Source organism: Acomys minous (assembly GCF_964271855.1).
Source record: "Acomys minous genome assembly, chromosome: 4".
Lineage (NCBI taxonomy): Eukaryota > Metazoa > Chordata > Mammalia > Rodentia > Muridae > Acomys > Acomys minous.
Window position 1 is genome coordinate 97,735,082 of NC_140486.1, and position 23,775 is coordinate 97,758,856.

Below are 23,775 nucleotides of genomic sequence, written 5' to 3' on the forward strand. Positions count from 1 at the left end.
ACTCTCCTGTTAACAAATGGGATCATATCGTATTTTCTCGTCCCTGCTTGAGAGTTCCAAACTTCCAGGCTGTGCTGAGATCCCTTTTGAGTGGCTACAGGAATGAATGCTGCTGCTCAAACTTAAAAAAGAAAAGAATTGAATTCATTTCCCCATGCTGCAGTGTCCTCATAACCTAACCAGAGAGAAGCCATTTTAGTTCAGCAGCGCTCTCTGGGGGCAGACGGGCAATTGGTGCCAGAGTCTAAGCCAGACTGTGTCTTAGAGAAAGTTCATTTGATAATTTTCTGATTTGCTTCCCTCCTGCCTTTCTTCTCTAACGGCTCCATTTTCCTATTGCATTTCCCAGTCTCGAACTTCGGGGTTTAAAGAGCAGCTCCCCTTTTTATAGAGTGGATGTTAAAGTGCTCTGTTAGGCAATCTATTTATTACCTGGAGTGAAATGGCTTTTCACGGCCAGGCAGCCTTCTGATCCCAGCTTCCTCTCTACCGCTGTATTTAAGGAACTTGCTCCTTGACTTTTATAGGATAAAAGTTCTATGCCAACCAGTACAGAAAAAGAAAAGCATGGTGTGTGTGTGTGTGTGTGTGTGTGTGTGTGTGTGTGTGTGTGTGTGTGTGTTAATACATCTAACGAGCACATTTCCGTTTTTCATTTTGTTCAGATGTTCAGTGGCTTCCATATGTCTACTGCATGAAGCTTTGTTCATCCAGTTGGGTGTTACTAACCTTGGCCTTCCCTTTGATGGAGACCATGTGTATGCATTGTGTCTTTCACTGGTGCTTATGCCTGAGTTCCAATCTGGAAAAGCTTTGGGAGAGGGGGGGGGCACATTGGAAGAGATGTGGGTATCCATCCTGGGGCATCCCTAACAGAGATGTCAGGCTGTCAATATCTGCCTCTGGGAGACAACCCTTGCTGGATTGGCTCTGCCATGGAAACTTCGTCTTCTGACTGGTCTGTCCACTCCACTCTGCCATCGAGTATGGCCAGGCTGGTCTGACGCTTTCCATAGTCTGTTTCTGGTGATAATTTAATTTACTTATTGTTTCCTGCATTGAGAATTGGCAGTCCCCCGGGTACGAGGGAAGAGAACACTCATTTGTTGGAAGCCCATTTTCACATTCCCACAGTTTGAGCAGTAAAGTCAATATGCGTTCAATTTAGCAAGGCCCCCTAGTCTCTTCTATCCTGGCCAGCTTTGTGAGATAAGATGAAGGATTTCACAAAAGTTTCCTCTTCTCTCTGGGGATTGCACATTGGCACTGGCCCATGTCTGTCACAGCAGAGCTTGCTAACAGCTGGCTGGAGGTGACAACTCCACAGAGGAGAGATGCAAGCATTGGGCAGCCTGGTTTGATAAATCTCAAGTATGCACCGCCACCCCCCCTTCCCCTGCCGCCCCAATAACATTCCCAAGAAGACTGCTTTTATATTTTTTCTCAGTAGAAAGGAAAGTGTGCTGCTCATCAGGCACAAGAACAACTTCAACCTCTTGTAAAATAGTTGCATAATGTCATTTGTGTCCAGAGAGACCATCATGGCTTTTATTTGTGTTCTTCATTATTTGCACAGCCATGCTTAAATTGAAAAGTCTTACTATAATTAAGCACTGCTTTTATTTATATTGGAAAGTGTGTAAACTGTTTGCCTTCCAGCATTCCCCACAGTAAGGGTGGAGAAGGGCAAATCCCCCTGCTTGTATAAAATTGCCTCGGTACTTGAAGGTAGGGTGAAGGACTTGCCAAGCTTGATTGGAAGTTTGCCCGAGGCAACTATGGCTTGTAGAAGGACACTTCAGGCAGAGGGCCCTGTACCATGGCCCAATAACAGTGCCAGCCGCACCCAGCTATTCTGTGAGTGCTGGAGAGCCAAGCTCAGGTCCTCATGATGGCAGAGCAAGCTTTACCACCTGAGCCCTGTCCTCAGTCCCTGCGCAGATGATATGACAAGACACATATTAAAACACAACCTGAAGAGAATGGTAATGAGAAATACCCTAGTCTAGAAGAAGGCGGCCCCATGGGACTTTCTGAAGTAAAGTGAAGCTGTTGAGTGATGGGTCCCAAAACTTGTTCCTTTCTAATGTAAGCTACCATTTCCCCCGCTTCTTTTCACATAGCACCATCATCCATTGCTTTGGTCCAGGCTAAAGAAGTCACAAGATACAGCGTGGCTCTTGCTTGGCTGGAACCAGATCGACCAAATGGAGTAATCTTAGAGTATGAAGTCAAATATTATGAAAAGGTATTTTCTCCCTTTTTCTTTGCCTCCCTCCGTCGTCCCCACTTCGTTCTTCCTCCCCTCCCCTTTCTTTTTCCTTCTTCCCATGCCTTCCTCGGTTGTTCAAGTATTATAGTCCTAAGTCATGAAATAGCAGTCAAAAACCAAAATCAACTGCATCTTGGTTCCTAACAAAATCTGATTGTGCAATAGAATATTTGGCTCACTATCTTGAAAAACACATCATGTTCTAATATAATTATATTTTCTTTCGTGTAAAAGAAATCAAGACCTAATCTATATACCTTCTATCATGGAGAATGACTCATAACTGCTAAAATAATGATATGTTTAAGCAGATCACTGCTGTTCAAAATGAAGGTGTGGGTTTTGATGACTTTTAAAAGAAAATTGGGTGCGGAAAATTACATTCTTCAGCCCCTTATAGAAACACATTAATTTTGAAAATAACTTGTCTCTTAAAGGACAGAGTTCTGAAAAGAGCTATCTGCATCCAAGCTTGTCCAGAAAATGCACAATCCGACTGTTCTTTCTTAGTCTTTGGTTTTTCAAGACAGGGTCTCTCTGTGTAGCCCTTGCTGCACTGGACTCACTTTGTAGACCAGGCTGGCCTGGAACTCACAGAGATCTGCCTGCCCTTGCCTCCTGAGTGCTGGAACTAAAGGCGTGCGCCACCATAGCCTGGCTGACCATAAACTTTACTTCAAACCTGTAGAGCATTGTGGAGAAAAGAAACACGGGGCTTAGAGAATGTACCCAGTGTTCTGTCACGTGACTCTCATTTCCCCCTCCTACCTAGGCTCAGAAGGCTCATTTTGCACTTCACCAATTTTACTTTCTTATAATGTAGGATCAGAATGAACGAAGCTATCGCATAGTTCGCACGGCTGCCAGGAACACGGATATCAAAGGCCTGAACCCTCTGACTTCCTATGTTTTCCACGTGCGGGCCAGGACTGCTGCTGGCTATGGAGATTTCAGCGAGCCTTTGGAGGTCACTACCAATACAGGTAACAGAGGCCACCCAGACGCCACCCACTCCCAGATGGTTTTATTTATAGGTTGAGCCCCACTCTGGTTTTGGCTAGGTAAGCATTTAATAACAGTTTCTCTCCTGTCTTCCTATGAATGAAAAACGATGTCAGTGTTTATCTTTTTGAATCTTCTACCAGGCATGAGTAGTGGGTTTGCTAACTTGACTAATTGAGGGTTCTGTAGCCACCCCCCACTTTAAGAAAAGGAGTTTTCTTCCTGAGAAGATTAAAGAAGGAACCAAAATTACCCCCTTTTTTCCCCCCCTCCTACTTATTTCTAAGAATCTGTTTAAATAGTGTTATTAGTGCTCATGTATGTTTTAAAGTCCTTTGTAAAGAACATTAAGTCTTGCTCCCTGGAGAGCTGGACCGGCTAACCGAGCAAAAGTTCACTGAGCAAGAAGAGATCTTCACCTCCTTCGTTACTTAACCCACTCTAGGCCTACTTGATAAGGAGATGGTGGGCCGGAATTTTTCAACATCTGTTGGAGATAAGTGAGCATGAAGAAGACAGGTGGGAGACTTGAGATGATGCTAAAGGACACTGACATCCTTGGTGTTACGCAGGACGGCTGTAAGGAGGAGGTAGCTTTGAGCTGGCCTCTAATAGGTTGGATTTTTAATAGCCGAGGCTGAAGGTGGAGCAAACCTTCTGGGTTTTCCACATGTCTTCTTCACCAAGGAATATATTTGTATTGTTTTCATTATGTGAGATTTTTGACACACACACACAAAAAAAAAAAAAGGAAGAAAGAAAAGAAAAGAAAGAAAGAAAGATATGAAGACATCAACGCAATTTTAGATTCCCTACCAAATGGTTAAATGGGGGCGCGGGGGAGGTTTGCTTGGCAGATGACCTTGCATGGGTAGGTTCGGAAAGTTGAAGGTGCTAGCAGGTTCCTTCTCTTAGAACTGCCCCTTGTAATTTTCTTTCCAGTGCCTTCCCGGATCATCGGCGATGGTGCCAACTCCACCGTCCTGCTGGTTTCCGTCTCTGGCAGCGTAGTGCTCCTGGTCATTCTCATTGCAGCCTTTGTCATCAGCCGCAGGTAAGGACCGAAGCCCAGCCCCCACCCACCGCCCTCCTTCCCGGGCTTCTGTAGGAGGCTGCTGTGTTCCCCACACAAAGCCAAAGGCTTTTGCACGCCAGGCTCTCTCTTCACTTTGACCATCCCACATCCTTCCTGGACCTTATGGCAGGAACTGGTTGGCAGCCTCCTGGAAAATTCCAACTGATTCCAGGAAACCAAGGGGAGGTTTCTAGATTCCTTAAGCTGTGAGGTGTTGCGTTTCGCTGTCCTTCTCTTAAGCCTGGACTCTGCACCAAAGGTGAGAAAAGCTGGATAAAATGTGGACCCAAAAGTTGAGCATTACCCTCTGTCAGCTAGATTTGTTTTCTTTTATAAGATAGCAGTGGCTGTTGCTTTCCTCAAAGGGTAGCTGGCAAGAAACTTTGATAAACACCTTAGGTACCACTGTAGCCCAATAGGTGATGCAGCGTGATACTGCTTAACAAGGATGATAAGAAACGTGAACAACGGGCCTCCCATCCCTCAGAAGTCATCAACATTTTCAGAACTGTCATTGATCATTCTGGGCACAGTGATGTTTCTCTTGGGAGAGGACCTGATTGGGCAGCGTATTTACCTCATGTGCATTTAGGGTGTACTGTGATACTTGAAAGAGAGAGAGAACTAGTGCTGGCTTGCTTGCATGGTCCTTGGAGCAATCTTCTTACTGTCACTTCTGCCCAGTTGTGCACAATGATCAATAGTATCATGGGGTCCAGATGCTCTCCATCAACTGTGCCCGGACACCTTAGCTGCTTCTTGAACTTTCCCCCACCACATTCACAATTTCCCAAGGTGGGACTTTTGTTGCGAATATGATCTTCTTCACTATAAAGCTCTTCATGAGACAGAATATGGAAATGACGTAAAGGAAGAGACGATGTTTGTCTAGCGTCATCTTGTTGGTGTGATTGTAGTTAGACCTCCATTTGCTCCCCCAATAGCCATGCTTGCCTCTCAGGCCACTTACTATCGTAATGTCCCATCCACTTGCTGATGATCTCACCAGTGTCAAAGCAATGTCTTCTTCCACTGCTGCCCTCACATTTGCAAGCCACAATGCCTTAACTTCACACTGCTTCACATTGACCCTAGAGTGATGAACAGATGTGAGAGTTTGCGTGAGAGGCCTACCAGTCACGTGGGTTTCCTAATATCATGATCCCACTCCTTTTTTTTTTAGATTGCCCCAGTATACAAAGGTCCGTTTTGTTCACTCTAGTAGAAACACCATAGGAAACAATGTATCGCTCTGTATTGTGTCTCTCTGTGTTCGTCATGGGCTTCACTCCTTTTGGCAGAGTCTGTAACTAGGTGTATTTGACTAGAGCTGTGAGTTAATTACTCCAAGAAGTAAAAATTTAAAAGGCAGTCGCTAATACTTTTCCTTATCTGCTGCCATGAGATTTTGCTTCTGTACGTGGGTCATGCAAACAATGTGTTGTATGAGGCATAGGAAGTGCTGTGTTGTCCTGAACTCATCAAATTGCAGGGAGAAGGGCGGGTGGTGGTGGAAATTAAACACAGGAAGTACAAAAATGGGAAAATTTACTGAGTAACATGAATGACCCCCCCCCACCTCAAAACAGGAGCCTGAATCTAGCCACTGTGATGCTTAGAGGCACATGAGCATTTCAAACACTTGGCAAGTGAACTTGTGCATTGACCAGGGACAGTCCATTCTTCCATTCTCTTCCGTTCTCTTCTTCTACAACTTTTTGTTGTTGTTGTTTTTAAGTGTCGTCAGACTTGAGCACTGAGAGAGATGTCATTCCTTTTGGATGTTCTGCTTAAAACATTGGCTTTGAAGAGCAGAAAGAAAAAAACCCCTGACACTATAATGCAGGAAGACAGGATTATTAAAACTTGGCCGGGGAAGGCAGCATCCTTAAGGTGGAGGACTTAATTCCCTTTGTGCTTTTATTGATCACCTTATTATATAAAAGAAGAGTGGCAATGGGATGCATGAGCTTCACAATTATGAGGCCATTCCCTCCTGAGAGAATTGCGCCTGTCGAGTTGCCCAGTGACGATTCCTGCCCCTTCTCTCCCATTAAAGAAAAAAAAAATGTCACTTCCCAAGGCTGATAAACATGCTTGGTGATTGGTCCTCAACGGATCACATTTTAGAAAATGAAATGTCAGCCCCTTGCCCTCATATTGATTCTTCCTTAGTGCCGGCCATAAAGCTGTCAGGGGAAGGGCTGCCTGGAGCCAGGTAGCTGACAGGCCTGAGGCAGCGGATGCTCGCTCAGCTAATTCTTCTCCCGGTGCAGGCTGTCTGCTCTGTTATCTGGGACAACTGCATGCCTTTAAATAGGACAACAACAGGTGAGCAGAGAGGAGACAAGTACTGCAGACAAGGAAGCCAGACTCAGGCTTTTAGGTAGAGTACAATAGACCGGCATCCCAAAATAGTCTTGCCTGGCCTTGGCCAGCAGTGTGAGAAAGTCACAGACTTAGCATCTGAACCTGGAGAAGCCAAGTCACGTTTCTCTGTCACCACCTCTTGCTTGTGAAGAGCCACAGAATGTTGACGCCAGAAAGGATGCTAGAAGCTAGGCACAGTGTCACCCAGCACCAGGGAAACTGAGGCAGAAGGATTGAGACATGGGGACTGCTCCATGTCCGCAGTGAAGCAGAGCCCCTGTGAGCTGACCTGAACGATACGGTGTTGTTGAGATGCCAATCAGTGGGCGATTTCTAGATGGTAAAAGACTCAGAAGGAGAAAAATGTCTGAGAGCTTCTGGTGACACCAGGAGAAAATCTGTTTGTTGCTAATTTGTTATTTAAGGGGAAACTGCCTCAGGCTCATAGCTGGCATGCTGCTAGATTTTAAAATAGTGATGGTGTTTATTTATTTTATTGTGTTCATTTAATTTATAATGAAAAGCGAGAACTTGAGGTAAACAGGAATATCTCTTTCAATCAGAAGGTTCAGTTCCCCCCTCCCTCCCTCTCTCTCTCTCTCTCTCTCCTGACTTGAGCATCTGCTTTCCAGAGCACCTTAACTGTCCTTGCTGTCAATGTGACACAGATACTGTCATGAGAACTTTTATCCCAAGCTATACACACATTCTCCTAAGAGCAAAACACCGTGTCCCTATTTGCTTATATATTTGTGGTTTCTAGTTTAACCACTTTCTTTACTGCTTTTTAAACATCTCTTTCAAAGGACTGTTAACAGTTAGATCGTTAAATGCGATTTGAAATTCAGAACCTCCTAGGCCATAGATGAGCTCTGAATTAAAATTTCTCTGACAACCCTTCCCCTGTGATAGCAGTGATTTCAGGTTATTTTAGACTTCTCCTCTTCTCTGGTAATTATTTATTTAGCGTGTATGTGTGCTCATGCACAGGTATGCCACAGCATGCATGTACAGGTCAAAGGACAACTCCCAGGGATTGGTTTTCTTCTTTTACCACAGGAGTTGCAAGGATCATCTCAGGCTTGGTAGCAAGTGCCTCTACCCACTGAGCCATCGTGCTGGCCCTCAACAGTGTCTTATTCTCCAAACATGGGAAACCAATTAAGAAAATGACTGAAATACAAGAAGGGTCCTTGGGTTTTCTTAAAAGACTCTTTCGATAAGGGACAGCATCACCTGATGTTCGAACATGTGGAGCTTTCAAGATAGCCTAGTATTGATGGCTAGTACTACTGTGTTTCCATCCCAGTAAGGGATAGAAAATGGCCCTTTCACCAGATTACAGGGAACCAAAATGATTTTAAGGAAGAACAATGTAGCATCCATGGAAGGATTTACTGGGTCTTGTAAATCAGCCTGCAATCTCTGAATAAATGACATCGAATGTGTGAAACAAGTTCACAGTTAATTTGCATTCTACCCAAGGTTAACATTCTCACTTTGGAGCTGACCTAAAAGAGGTTCTGCTCTGCCTACGTCTACCCCACCATGCCTTGAGCTTTTCATATGCTTTGTTCACATAGAAGTGAATACACTTAAATAATTGCCCATATTGGCTCTGATGATGTCATGCACATTCACACAACTGGGTGGGGGTGGGGGGGGTGTACCATTTCTAAACAACGTGCAAGCATCCACACTGGTTCCATTCCAGCCTTGGCAAATTGGTGCTTGAGAGGAGTGTTTAGGTGTCTTTGGATGCGGGAACAGCGGCAGCTTGAGGAAGGAAGCAGAAGAAGGATGTGCCTATGAATCTTTGTGCAAGAGACTCTTGGGTTCTGGAAAGGGTCCCTACAGGAGCTGTGCTCCTTATTACTGCTTCATCTTTAATCTGCACTTTAGTGAATAAATTACTTACCTTCTACTAATTAACTTTGGACACAGTGAACCCCATTCATCAAACCTGTCCACTTGACAGGGAAAGTTGGTATTTTGATGAAAGCAAGGCTTACAGGAGGCCCCTGCCACACTCCTGTCCTCTTATTTATTTTATTAGGTAGTTAAGGTGCCAGGAAGAGCACATGGGCTGGGAGGTTCCCCGCTGGCCCCTCTGGTGATGGTTAATGCCCTTATTAGCCAGTCCCTGGGACTGCAGAGGATTCCATTCACTGTAGTTTCCACCTGCAGTGCAAGGGCCCTTGGCCAGGACGCCCACTGTGGCAAGGTTCCATGTTTCCTTCTGGACCGTTCTAACAAACAACTCCACTGCTTTCCCCCAGCTAATCGCCTTGTCCACATCTTTGTAATTAGAAAGGCTGCTCACAAAGCCTCACTTCTGTCATTCAGGTGATCTGTCTGGGATGTCAGTTTAGACTTAGCTCGCCAGGAGGGCTCACCCAAAATAAGCTTCAATGGTCTTTCTCTCCTAGGATAATAATGAGCCACATTGTCCAGCTCTGAGCCAAGGGGAAAGGGTCATAGGTGACAGAGGTAGGGCAGAACTCAGGCATTTTTTGTTTTCAAGGTATTATTAGAGTGCTAATAGGCTGCAATTAGCCTTTGAACAGTAATCCTCCTGTTTCTTTCTCAATATCCCCTGTACCCTTGTAGGGTCCCCTACTCCAAATAACACTCCACATTAAAAAGGTCTTTAAAAGCACCTTCGCCATGCATTCATTCATTTGTCTGTGTTGGCAAGTCTAAGGAAGAGATGGGAGGGTCAACCTTATCACTAATGACCTCTGCCATTTTGTATTTCCCCTGGCTTTGTTCATTTTTAATGAATGCACTTGATGTGAAAACAACCATCCTTCAGGGTTGCTTGAGGCTGCTGGTTTCCACTATAGATATCCACTGGGGAGGTTTTTTTTTTTTTTTTTAACCAACTCTTTAATTTCAAATGGGTGCCAGGAGCTCAGGGGTAAGAATGCCTTTCTAGCACACACCAGGCTTGGTGTTGGGCCTCCAGAAAGGTAAATAAAGGAGGGGCACTTACTAAAGCTCCCTTGTTCTCTCTCTCTATTTCCTCCTTAATTTCAGTATTGGAGTTCTAAAATGCTTTAAAAGATATTTTTTTTGCGATTTCAGATAAGGCTTTTAGAGCTCTGATAAGATAGCCTTACCATACCCTGGGGACGTAGTCATGGTGATTTTCTTACCCAAAACACTGTTTCTGTAGTCTCTGACCTAACACCTTTCTGTTAGCTGTTTAAAAAAAAAATGGGGCAAAGGAGAGGGGGCAGGTTAGGGAGGGGACCGCACGCTGCATAGAAAGTTCTTTCTATTCGTGGCATTAAATATTTGTCATTTCTTTGAAGCCCTTTAAGAACAGTTGAATCTGATTTGTGGATTTACTGATACAAAATGTACCATTGAGGCTGGAGAGATAGCTCAGTCAGTAAATCGCTTTGTGCTTTACAAGCACAAAGGACCTCGTTGAATCCCTAAAACCCAAGTCGCGGTGGTATGTGTGCTGATAATTCAGTTTGTGGAGGCAGGGACAAGATGGTTAGCTAGGGAGCCCCCAGGACACAGTTAAGAGACCTTATCTCAAAAAGCGAACTGGATCTGAGGAGCAACACCCAAGGTTGTAGTCTGGCAAGTGCGGGATGCACACGCGCACACAATCAATCGGTCCATATTTTTGTCTTGCAACGTCATCTTCTCTAAGAGAAGCACTGGATCAGGGTGCGAGGGGATGTGAGTGGGTCACTTGATGCCCCCTGGTACTGAGTCCTCGTCTCAGCTGTACAATGGAGCTCAACGTGTGGTTTCCACCTGATTCCTTTCATAGGGTTGTTGTGAGCAAGCAATTAAATAATAGGCCCTTTGAAGGCCCTTTGAAAAGCTAACTGCAAAGGAAAACACAGGCTGTTATTTGGTACTGAAATATGCGCTTTGCAGTTAACTGTGGTAACTGGGGTCTCTGTTTTGCTAAGCTGCTTCATGCTTTGCAAACAGTTAGGGGAGGAGATAATGTATGTAATGAGACTACTTTGAAAAGTTAAATGCAATGTAAGAGCACAAGGGATTATTATTTGCAAGGGAATTATCCACAGAGAGGAACATCTGTGGGCTCTGAGGGTCTGATTGCTGAGCTGGTGCCTACATCGCTGACGACAAATGAGTGGATGTGGGTGGAAGCTTCAGCGCATGTGCCCAGGGCTGCTCTGCCAGAGGTGGGCAGCCTGCCCACTGGCCCTGCTTAGGTCCTCAAGTTCTAGGCTCCTTTCTCCTCGTCTGTGGGCTTCTCCTGCCTTTCTACTTGTTCAAAGCTGAAGGGTTGAGGACATCTCATTCTGATAGGGCGTCTCACCTTGCCTTTGAAACTCAAGGCACAATGATTAATTTCATTCTAAATTTCGCATTGTGCTACAGTCACGCAGCAACACCTTTTATCCCCTAATTTGGTTTTATAAGTCTCCCAAAGTGAAAAGATCTGTAGTAATCAAATGAGTTGATTTTTCTAATTATTTTATGTGATGTCATTTCTCCGCATTCAACATAGTGTGTATTTAAAGGCCAATGAGGGAGTAGTAGTCCATTGTGGAATGCTGGCCCTAACATATGCAAGGCCCTGGGTTCTAGTCCTGGCACCACGCAGACAGGGTACAAAATTACATGTGAATGTGTGTGTTTATATATTTTAAGGTTTTTCATTTTTAAGTCTTGAGTTGATTTTCCACTTTATATGTGTGTGTGTGTGTGTGTGTGATTCATATTTTCCTGCCTCAAGATTTATATGTATTATAGATTTATATTTCCCAAAGCTTTATTAAAAAATATTAAATCTCACTGCAACAAGTCACGGGCAGGCAGTATGCAAACCTTGAGAGCAGGTGCCCCTTATTGGAACAGAACAGACCTAGTGTGGGGGGGGGTGTCAAAAATCAATCTATTGGAATGCAATCAAGTACAAAGCAAACATTTCCTTTCTAAAATTTCATTTTTCACTTAGGTATTTGTATGTCCTTTCCCTGGTCCCCCCCCAGATGAAGACCTAGCCTAGGGCCTTGTTCTTGGCAGGAGACTCTGCCAGTGAGCTAACTCCCCAGTCCCTGAAACCTAATGTGATAATGAGGTGTTGTGATACTATCATGATTATCACAACAAGATGTGCGTGGTTACAGCACACCAAACACTAAGTCCATTTCACTAGTGATACTTACTTTAATTAAGACTATGTATGCAGGGACCAGCAAGATGACTCAGAATGAAAAGGCATTTGAACTTGAGTTGAACTTCTGAAAGCCACATGGAGGTAGAATAAGGAATCCAACTGCCCAAAGTTGTCCCCTGACTGCCACACACATATATGCAGTCTCTCTCTCTCTCTCTCTCTCTCTCTCTCTCTCTCTCTCTCTCTCACTCACACACACACACACATCTTTAGATAGATAGATAAATAGATAGATAGATAGATAGATAGATAGATAGATAGATAGATAGATAGATGAGTCATGGAATAAATAGCCAGTTAAATATTCTAAACTCTGGTGGCTTAAGCTTGTAACCCTGACTATACATGAGGTAATATTATTCTGCCTCTCCTAAGCCTCAGCTTTCCTATGTGTGAAGTGTGCATTGCCAATCCACCGGACTTGTGCTGTGTTTGGGAATAATTTGCTTACAGCTTTTTTGTTACATGTTTTGTATTGGAAATCATTTTCTTTTTTCTTTTTCATTTTTAATAGACGGAGCAAATACAGCAAAGCCAAACAAGAAGCAGACGAAGAGAAACATTTGAATCAAGGTATTAAAAATTGGTTTCAAAAGTAACTTTATTTTTTAGAGCACGCTTTGTGTTGTCTAACTTAGAAATGTTGGTTGGTGTTTCCCAAATTATATTCTTCAAAGATGTCAAGGTGCCCTTGGCGATTCAAGACTGTGTAAAGTGAGGTTAAAGGCAGATGTTCTTTATAGTCTGTTCATTTTATCCTCTGCTCTGGAAAAGTATCCCTCTAGCTGGCTCATTTCTGTAGCTGCACGGCAAGATGTAATGCGTCATTATTTTATGCTCATAAGTGAAAAATTGGGGGTGGGAGTGGTAAAAGCATAAGAAGTTATGTAATGATAGCATGTGTTTGCTGGGCTGGCAGCCATCAAGAATGTGTTAGTGGATTCTAGATGTTGACGTTACAAATAGCCTCAAAGAATAAGTTCAAAGCAATTGATTTAAGTAGTTGCCAGACGACCCAGCAGTAGTCCGCACAGTACTTTCTGAGATGACAAGATCATGTCATGTGGGAGAACTCCAACCCATTCAGTTATTCGTAATGACTAAGGAAGAGAAAAGGGAAAAGATGGGCAGTCTCACAGAGATGTGGTCAGCTGGCACTGTACATACTCAAGTCCCCAGAGCAAATGCCAGTAGCGAGCTGTCAGTAATGCACATCGCCGGGTGCCTCAGAGCTCACGTTCTCAACCTGTATCCACATCATTTCAGCTAGGCTGCAGCATTCCCTCCTGCTGAAGCTTCTCTCCTCAGCAGGATGCAAGGGGAGATCCAATTCAGAGTCCTTATTTTCAAACCCACCAGTGGCCAGTATTCCTCCTATGTGTATTAATCCACGTTTAATCTAAGTCTGGTCTTTATTGGTCATGTACTTACTTGGTCTAGCCATGGGGGAAATGTGAGACCCCTATAAGCAGGGCCTGTGGGAAGAGGGAGTGTCTATTGTCTTTCATAAATAAGTAAGGGACAGTGTTAGGACAGTTGAGCTAGGGGGCCTCTGGGTGGGAGAACCAGACAACTCGGTCCAAATTTTCTGATAAGGGAGGAGAACTTGTCTTTAAACTCTAATCCTTGAAGTGTGAGGACATTCCAGGAAGTCAGTAGAGCCTCAGCGTCTTAAGCAGTTAGCAAATTCTTTGTTTACCCACTAATGAAAACCAGAGAAAGAATTTAAACATTTTCATATGTCAACGGCCATACTTTTCCTATGTGAAGGGCTTTTTTTTTTTTTAACCTCAACCCTCTAGGTTTATTCACATTTCCTGGGATATATCCAGTCACTGTATCTCATGTTCATTTCATTACTTAGGTGTTAGAACTTACGTAGATCCCTTTACATACGAAGATCCCAACCAGGCAGTTCGAGAATTTGCCAAAGAAATTGATGCATCCTGCATTAAAATAGAGAAAGTCATAGGAGTTGGTAAGTGTCTGAGTATCTGTCCAACGAGTCAACTTCCTTTGTAAATGTGAAATATGTATGTAAATTACACAATTACATTCACATGTATGAGTATTGCATGCATGTCTATATATGTAAATATTATGCACTGAGATTTCCTTATTCCAAGTATAAATGTGATGTTCTTGAGGAACTTTGGTGCAAGTCTGTATTTTATTTTCAGGAAAATGAGCATGGCGATAAAATCAACTAACACATAAGATCTGTAGCCACACTGGTTGGATTTAGAATGCTCTCCTTTTTGCTAGCTGCAAGACTTTTGGGGGAGGTTTACCTTTAAGCTTGAGTTTCCTGTGCTGCATAGAGCCTCTGAGAAGAGAGGCAGCCACAAAGCTTTGGGAGGGACTAAATGAAGTCATCATTTAGTGTTACTAGCTAGGCAGTGATCATCTAATAAGCCTACCATGAAGGTTATTTTATCTTGACTGCGTTTTTGACACATCTTGGATTCTTTTCCCTCAGGCGAATTCGGAGAAGTCTGCAGTGGGCGTCTCAAAGTGCCTGGCAAGAGAGAGATCTGTGTGGCCATCAAGACTCTGAAAGCCGGTTATACTGACAAGCAGAGGAGAGACTTCTTGAGCGAAGCCAGCATCATGGGACAGTTTGACCACCCAAACATAATCCACCTGGAAGGCGTTGTCACCAAATGTATGTGGGTCGTCGCTCCCCTTCTAAGTTGAGAGTTCCAGGGAGATTAAATACACATTTTCTTTCTGGGGAAATGACAGATGGGACAGGCCTACTGATTACTAATAAGAGGAAATCAGTGCAGGACAAGTCATTAATCTTTCAGTCAGCTCTAAATGGGTCTATGACTGCAGCTGATGCCCTGTCGCCAAGGCAGCTTGTGTGAGATTTTTGGGGAAATTAATATTGCGGAGTTTTGGGTACACCATACCATCTTTCAGATCTTCGCTAGACCAAACTGATTGTCGCAGGATAGGCACAAGCAGATGGCAAACAAAATGAGCTTTATAGAAAGCAAAACAAAAGCTCCACCTCACCTTGTATGTATGTATGGGAAGCTTGGGTTCCAGATGCAGGGAGCGAAACTGGGGGATCTTTATTATATTGGGGGATTCGCTTGTCTGCTCTGCCTGATTTATGGCTGTGGCCATTCAGCACCTATTTACACTAACACCTGGTTGAACCTTCCCTTTTTAGTCCATTAGCGTCCACTGAGCTTGTGAATCACGCTTCAGTTAAAATACGACACAGCTCAACAGACGTGTTTTGTAAAGCAAACTCTGTGCACATCTGTAAGGCTGGCTAAGACCGACTTATAAAGTGCCACATGGACAGGGCACTGAAGCAGGGTATGTTTAAGGTGGCTCTGTGCCAGGAGCCCTGGTACCTAACTACAGTCAGTACAAGTCAGGGACCTTGTAAGCCTGGGGCTCTGTCTTCAGTGAGGCTAGCTCTCATGTGATTTAAGGCTTTAAGGCAGCGGTGAAAAGCTTGTCAATCAACAAGTGGTGAGGGTCAGGATGGTCGCTTCAGTGGACGGCGCACAGGGAGAGACTTGGAGTGGGTCGTACTTGTAGTATGCTGAAAGTTCAATCTCTAGGAAGAAGAAATCAAAAGCTTACTTTATAAAAAAAAAAAGAAAAGAAAGCAGGCACCTCAAATTTAAGCCTGCATCAGAGTCTTCTAGTAATGATATTTAGGGACCAGCAAAATGGCTCAGTACGTAAATAATGCTTGCTGCCAAGCCTTATATGACCTGAGTTCAACCTCAGGAGCCTGAGAGGCTGGAGGGAGAAAGCTTAAGTCCTATTTCTCTGACCTTAGGACAGGCTCCCTGTGGCATAGGTATCCCAGCCCCATGACACTAAATAAATACATGTAGTTTTCAGGGCAGTTTCCTAGGCCTCTTCTGAGGCAGTTTGAATGAGTGGCAGGATTGCAAGGTGGGGGTGGGGGACAGCCATCTGAGTTTTCATTCCTAAAGGACTCAGTAAAGGTGATGCCAGGTGATGTCACGGATGCAGGATAACTGACCTAATGATAAAGTGTTTGCTCACAGCTCTAGCAGAAGCTGGTGGCAGCCTGGATGGGATAGTCCATGTTTTATTTCACTGTTCTCCTCTATAAAAATGGGAAGAATAAAACTTGCCTTGCAAGGAAGGTTATTTGGGGGAGGAAATAAAATATTTAGAGTCATTTGCACAATGACAAATTAAACACACACACATACACACACACACACACACACACACACACACACACACACACACCTCTTTAAGTGTTAACAGGTGCTATTATGTCTAAAAGTGTACACCTCTCCTCACACTGAGAATTCTTCAAAAAGGAAATTTTGATGCTAAGGACGTATAATTTCCTACCGCTGGTGAAGGTTATAATTAGCATAGAATAGTTCTATTTGCTTTTTAAGATTGGTTTTACAGACAGGATATTTTTCTGTTGCCTGTGGCCTTCGAAGCTGCCCAAGCCCCTCACTACTTTAATTAAAAGATAACATTCCCTTTAAATACTTCTGCAGGTCCCGTCTCTAGAAAGGAGGCTCTGTTCAACTCACGTGTTTTTCCTGCCGCAGACAGTGATTTTCCTAGCACCTCTGCGGAAGAGAGAAGAAACAGGGGATCTTTGTGTTAAAGTCCCACCGCACCTTTAAAAACCCGCAGCTATTACAGCTGTAACTGTTACAAACGACTGGGTTCATTTGCATAATGCAGTTGTCGCTGAATTAAAATGATTAAAAAATTTTTTTTTTCTACCAGAGGAGGTGTTGGGGTCCCCTCCCGTTCTGTCCCCTCCCCTCCGAATTTCCTTACCTCTTGTAAGGGGGAGAGCCACCGCCGTTCCTGAGCCCGCCCCTGCTTGATTTATAAGCCCTTGTGCGGGAAAACGGATTCTTTCCCTTGTAGAGATCTACAAGGCGCTAAAAAAAAATGGATACTTTTAATAAACAGACAAGAGAATATAGGAAACCCGAGTAGATGTTTGGAAGTGCCAGGCTAGGCAGACCGGAGGGTGAAAGGGCACAATCTAAGAGTGTGTCTTTATAACCGGACGGTTCCGAGAAGCTAGATTGAGGGGAGGATCATAAGAGCTCCCCATCCCTCTCTCTTGGATCTTCTTTTCGGCAGAGCTCCAGAGGGAGCTGGTGAAATGGGATTAGGTGTTAGCGCTTGATGGGAGAGCAGACTTTTCCTCATTAGGTGACAGGATCTTTTGACTGAGGCAGGATGATTAACACTCACATAAGTGATTTTGTTGTGTCCAATGACTTGTAGAGGGCAAGTGTGCTGGGAGTGAGGCACTCCCACATGGACCTAGCAAGGCGAGAAAGTGTCCCCCTAGGACCTCTTTCAGCAAGACCAGAGAGTTCTTTTGCTTAGCATCCGTCTGTCTGCACCACAGTTCTGACTTTAATTCTTCTCTGGGAGTCTGAATGGGATCACTCTCTTGTTTAAAGTGGTTGCCTCTGAAATATGTCTTAGACATGACGGCCACATGCACAAACACAGCCAACACCGAATAAAGGGTGCTTTCCAGCAGTGAGAGAGCCCAGGTTATTTTCTGACTAAATCGATAAAAGTAAATGCTTTCATCAAAGGGGTTCAATTGCTCTGTACTGCCCTCACACTTTCTCTCTTAGATGGGGCTTGGGGGGTAGACACCAGAGAACCAGAGTTACAACATTTGCTGATGTACCCCACCCCCATAACAGTGCCTCTTGAGAAGAAAGAATTTCAGACCCTAATCTATCACCTGTAAGAAATTAAAGAAAGACCAGACGTGGTGGCAGCACAGGTGGATCTCTGTGAGTTCAAGGCCAGCCTGGTCTACAAAGCGAGTCCAGGACAGCCAAGGCTACACAGAGAAACCCCCTTTCAAAAAAAACAAAAACAAAAAAACAACAACAAAAAAAAAAAAGAAAGAAAGAAAGAAAGAAAAAAAAAGAAAAAGAAATGAAAGAAAGGTTATTTCCTAGGGTCCCTGGGAAAATTATAGTAAAAAAGAAAAGGTTCATTTCCCCCCCAGTCCCCAGACCAACCATCCTTTCAAACATTTCATCCAGTATTGAATTCAAGCTCCTGTCTCAGGTGAAATTATTTGGACATATAATCTAATTTGTTTTTTTTTTTTAATCCATACAATATATTTTGTTTCTTCCTCTTTCTATCCCCCCCCAAGTCCTCCATGTCCCTCCCCACTCCCTCCTTCCCAACCAACTTCTAGGAAAACAAAAAAACAAAAAAAAAAAAACAAACGTTGAGACAAAATTTCAAGAAAGATTTGCTCTTAAGATAAGTTATTAAAGGAAGCAAATGGAACAGACGTGTTAGATGAGAAAGGACAGACTCCAGGACAGAAGGAAGGGAAGGGACAGAGTTCTATACGGTGTGGTGGTGCAAGCTGGTAATTCCAATGCTTGGGAAGCAGAGGTGGGCTGATTCCCTGCGAGTTCAAAACCAGCCTGGTCTACAAAGTCCAGAACAGCCAAGGATACACAGAGAAAGCCTGTCTTGAAAAAACAAAAACAAAACAACAAACCCAAAACTACAGCCCAAGGAAACTTGAATTTCTCTAAGTAGAGAAGCTTTCTCTATCCGCAGACTTCAGCATCACACAAGTTGCTCTTCTGGGGATAAAAATCAATGAATTATTCTAAAGATTTTTTTCTCCCCACATTTCAACAAATGATACTCATTTATCATTTCCCCCTGTTGCTTAAGTGAGCAATTATCCATTTATGTGGTCCCTGGGTACCAGAGGCCACTTTTGTTAAGGACCCTGTCAACAAGCCATCGGAAGGGTTAACCTTCCAGATGGAATTTAAGCCTACTTGTCCTCTGAATATTTCATTCCTAGCTTCCCACAGCTGAGGCATGAGCTCGGCCTGTTTTAATTAAATTAGATCGCACAAGACAGGTGTCTTGGCAGTAAAATTTTGCACAGCCCATTTTTATCTCATTAACTGCACTGCTCATCGAGCGCTTTTGTTTTTCTTTTGGAAACTAGGTAAGCCCGTAATGATCATCACGGAGTACATGGAGAACGGCTCCTTGGATGCTTTCCTCCGGGTACGTGTCGGCTTTCTATTGAACCATGGAATGCCCAGTATCCAGGCACTAACAGATCCATTCCTTGTACACATTCTGTTCCGGTGCATTCGTGGAATTTTTTTTTTCAGTAGGGTTCGGGAAGAGGAGGAATGGGATATGATGTGATTCTTAAGGCTATTGAATAATCCATGGGCAATGAGGGTGGTATTTGATTTATTCCCACGCGTGGAGCTCTTTGAGCCATAGATTCATTACACTTGGACAATTTCCATCTATCACAGGAAGCCAGCCCAGCTCGTTGAGTACACTCTACTCGTGAATTAGTGACTTTTGCTCAGAAAGGCCCGGAAATAATGCCGAGTTTCATTGCATGCCGGATACAGATATTAAAAAAAAAAAAAAAGAAGCCGGTAATAAATGTTTGGTGATAATTGATTTGGCCTAATGCTAATGGGATTGTTCCCACTCTCTTCCTATGCAGAAGAATGATGGCCGCTTTACTGTCATCCAGCTGGTGGGCATGCTCCGTGGCATTGGCTCTGGGATGAAGTATTTATCCGATATGAGCTATGTGCATCGAGACCTGGCTGCTAGGAACATCCTGGTAAACAGCAACTTGGTCTGCAAGGTGTCCGATTTTGGCATGTCCAGAGTGCTTGAGGATGATCCCGAAGCAGCCTATACCACCAGGGTAAGGACCACTTGACACCTCTGGCACTGCATCCACTCTGATAAAACTAATCTTCTCTTGTCATCATGATGTTGGCACTCTTCCTAAATGGTTTCTTCTTCTTCTTCTTCTTCTTCTTCTTCTTCTTCTTCTTCTTCTTCTTCTTCTTCTTCTTCTTCTTCTTCAAGTTTACTTATCCTTCAGGCCCTCTCTGTATTTCTGCATTCATTTTTAAACCATGCGTTAAAAAAAAAATGAGGGTTTGAAGCCAACTCTAATGGGTAGCCATTTTATGGAGCCACAAATTACAAGCAAAATCAATTCTCTTTCTTCTAAATTTTCTTGGGCAAAGTAAAGTGTTCATGAACAATGAGAAGGTGTCTTTAAAACTGAGCCAGGGGCAATTTACTGAACAAATGATACATTATTATGAAAATCAGGAGGTTGGGTGACTTACTGTGTTAAGTGTGCCTATATATACTATATCCCAAATATATATCCATGTAATGCTGAAGTTCTCTCTCTCTCTCTTTCTTCCTTCTATACTCCTTTGCCTGTCTGAACTTTTCAACTTAGTTCTTTTCCATTCCTTGCCGGGGTGGTGGTGGGTGCGGGGTGGGGGGGTTGCACAAAATTTCTTGATCTAAATAAGCATAGAACACTGGGCCTTCACAGTGAACCACAGAACAGGAAAGTAACCTGGGCAGGTTATAAGGCAATCTTAACTGATGGCTGACTGAACCATATGTGGTTCGAAATTCAACTTCCTTTCTCCAGGTAGAATGTAAAAAAATTTGAAACTCAACTATATGTACTTTTTTACACCTAAGCAAGAAACTTTTGAGGGTGTTTAGTGTAGTTTTGTTTTGCTTTGGAAAATTCCTCTTTTTCTGAGTGAGAGTTTGTTAATTTAACATTTGTGTGTGTGTTTGTGGTTTTTACATTAAAAAACTAATCTAATTAAATAATAGCCTTTCCTTTATGAAAACATACAGACTTTTTCAATGGGCCTGTTTTGAGTATCTTTGTCATGCTACATAAGACTAGGAAGACAGGGTGGTGGGTAGAATCGTCCATTTTGCCTTCCTTTGTTCATTGTTTCTGACTCAGTGTTAAGCACAGCCTTTGTAAGGCTGGATGGGAGAAATGCATTAAGAAGGCAAAACAAACATAAGCTACATATCCTTTGATGTACCCCAAATAACATATGTATTTATGTAAAACCTGAGATTTCCTCTCTGTAATACTGCCCTAAGCAGCGCTCAGAGAATAATTAGCCAGATTACTCATTCACTTCCCTGTGGTTAACGAACACATGTGAGAACTGCCTCAACCCGGAAGACTTTAGCTCACGTACACAAGTCCGCTGTTGCCGAAAGCTACCTCAGGAATGCAGTTGTCTCGCTTGTCAAGTATGGCATTCAGAAACAAAATGGCCGCCACATCTGTGAGAACATTAGGGAATGACTGATAGCTGACATGTTCGCAGGGCGGCAAGATCCCTATCCGGTGGACTGCACCAGAAGCAATAGCCTATCGTAAATTCACATCAGCCAGTGACGTCTGGAGCTACGGAATCGTGATGTGGGAAGTGATGTCGTATGGAGAAAGACCGTACTGGGATATGTCCAATCAAGATGTGAGTGTTTACCCCGAACTTCAGAAAGTTCTATGTTACCATACACTTAAGTAAACATTGGGTTTGAAATGATACATTAAAGTCAATGTTCTTAATATATATATATATATATATGTACACCTCGTAACCACATTATAGCCAACAGTGATTTGATTTCAAGATGAAAATTAAAGTGTTTAATGTAGAGGAAGAAATAGATCCCAGGAGTTATAGGTAAACAATGCAAAGATTGAGGAAACAACTTTCACATGTGGTAAAACCGACACAAAAGTTTCGCTGAAAGAAACCTAGTGGATGTTTTAAAGCTGGTATAGTTGTAATTAGACCTTGGCCCTCAAGGACTCTTAAATAAAGCTTCGCTAAATGACCCTTTGTAAATTATGCACATCCCTTTAAACGTACCATCTGGACTAGTTCGTGAGGGAGTATCTACGATGCATGCAATTTCAGAGACGCATTCAATAATGACACTAATAAGATTCCAGGCTAATAGAATTTAATTACAGACATCTCCAGTGAGGAAGGAGCAAACAAATGCAAAACACAGTTAGTCCCAGATCAGGGATTTCCTAGAACATGTTTTAGTTAATTCTGGAGAAAATTTTAAGATTAGAAATTATGTGACCCCCCCCACCCTCATACCATCTTTACTAGTATTTACCCAGGGTAGGACATTATAGAAGAACATTTACAATATGATATTTACCAATTAAAATGATGCTTTGAGAGTGTCCCAGCTCTGCCATAAACTGAGCTAGCTGAACACTTAAAATTATATGTCGGAAAGCTTTCCTTTTAAATCTTGATTCTGATGTGGAATACTGTCTGTCTGTCCATCTGCCTCACCTACCTAAACACAACAGGAAATTACAGAACCCTCACTCTAATAGAACTCAGGTTCCTATGAGTGGCCAGAGCAATGGGGAAGTCCTGTATTCACATCTAGGTGGGGTAGGGGAGATTTCTCCACTGTGCCTAGCCAGTTGTTGTTGTTGTTGTTGTTTGTTTTGTTTTGTTTTGTTTTTTTAAGTAGTATTAACATTGTATCATCAGCGGCTCATGAGAGGAGATTCATGGTGGACAGGATGAAAGATAAGAGCTAGCATTACGAGATGCAGAAAGACTGGGAGTGAGTGCCGTATAGTCCATTGTTGGAAGGGATTGTAGCTTGTAGATGTCTTCAAATATTGTCTGTGAGCAATGTGTGGATTCAGTCAGAGAGACAGAGGTAAGCCAAACAAGCATGGTGCACCATCAGGCTTCCTCAACTGCACTTGAGAGTCCTGCTAAATGAGTGTCTATGAAAGGACAGTATTCCTGCCCTACCTGTTGGCAGACTCAATAATTCTGACAGTTTTGGTTGCTCTCTGCTATGCTTTTCATTTGGGAAGCTTTGAGGCCATTTCTTGCTCACAAATAGTACTGATATGTGTCATCCATATGTTTGTCTGTGTTGATTTTGGGAATCAGCAGGAAATGTGACATATGTCAAATGGAATTACGACACTGGGGAAAATACATCAAACTAAGTAATTTGAAAAAAAGAAGTTATCTGTTGTTTTCCCACCCCGAAGACTTGAATTGAGCTAAAAAGGTGTTTGTTTGTTTGTTTGTTTTTCAAGGGTTTCTTGGTATAGCCCTGAGTGTCCTGGAACTTGATCTGTGAATCAGGCTGGCCTTGAACTCCCAGAGATTTGCCTGTCTCTGCCTCCTGAGTGCTGGAATCAAAGGCATGCGCCACCACTGCTAAAACATGTTTTTGTTTAAAAAACAAAACAAAACAAACAAACAAAAAACCACAAAAAAAAAACAGAAAACCTAAAAGGTCTCTTTCTAGTTGGTCATGGGTAGGGAGCATTCATTAGTTTGAGTTCACCAGGCATAAGCCCAGTGCTATTTGCATTCCCACCAATAGAGAATGCTTTCATCAACTCCAAACTCAATGCCATGTACTCGGAAAGATAAAAGGAATGCACAGCTCAAACTGACCTGATGTGCTTATATACAATGAAGTTACACGAGGTAGAGTAGAGATGTCTACTTTAGAAGGAGAAGCAGATAATTCTGATGCAATAAGATACTGAAAAATACTTTGGAGATGGTCCTCCCTCAGAGGATGATTACCAGACGGGAGAAGTTTTCTGGTTAAAAAGGATAGCGGTCAAATTTGTGCCTAGAATCTAGATCTGCTCAAATTGACTTATTTTCTGCAGCAGGCGAGTTTCTCAGCAGTCAATAGCCCCTTGTGGGATAAATCCAATGTGGTTATGGGATGGCTGCAGTACTTTGTCTTTTTGACAGCAATCATTTGGGTAGGGGCAAAGGGAAAAACAACAACGACAAATAAAAGGCTTAAAGTATCAAACAAAACTGCTTCCAATATCTGAGGCTGCTCATGAGGAAGGCTTAAGAGTAAGGAACAGTTTGAAGTGGTTCCCTCCCTGTCTTTGCACTTGGCGGAAGTCCACCAAATCACCTATAGAGCACTCATCCCCCAGTGGAGAGGAGCATCTGGGGA

The 23,775-nt window shown here is 43.1% G+C and overlaps 1 protein-coding gene across 2 annotated transcripts in view; it reads left to right on the forward strand.

Moving 5' to 3' along the window:
- Window positions 1–23,775, forward strand: part of EPHA4 (EPH receptor A4) — a 144,184-nt gene that overhangs the window by 109,139 nt on the left and 11,270 nt on the right. For both annotated transcript variants that reach the window (XM_084780935.1, XM_084780934.1), the window contains exons 6-14: window positions 2,124–2,248; window positions 3,096–3,255; window positions 4,217–4,328; window positions 12,413–12,471; window positions 13,763–13,876; window positions 14,378–14,563; window positions 18,905–18,966; window positions 19,430–19,639; window positions 21,108–21,257. In XM_084780935.1, the coding sequence (XP_084637061.1) occupies window positions 2,124–2,248; window positions 3,096–3,255; window positions 4,217–4,328; window positions 12,413–12,471; window positions 13,763–13,876; window positions 14,378–14,563; window positions 18,905–18,966; window positions 19,430–19,639; window positions 21,108–21,257 (1,178 nt within the window). The remainder of the gene's footprint in view (window positions 1–2,123; window positions 2,249–3,095; window positions 3,256–4,216; window positions 4,329–12,412; window positions 12,472–13,762; window positions 13,877–14,377; window positions 14,564–18,904; window positions 18,967–19,429; window positions 19,640–21,107; window positions 21,258–23,775) is intronic.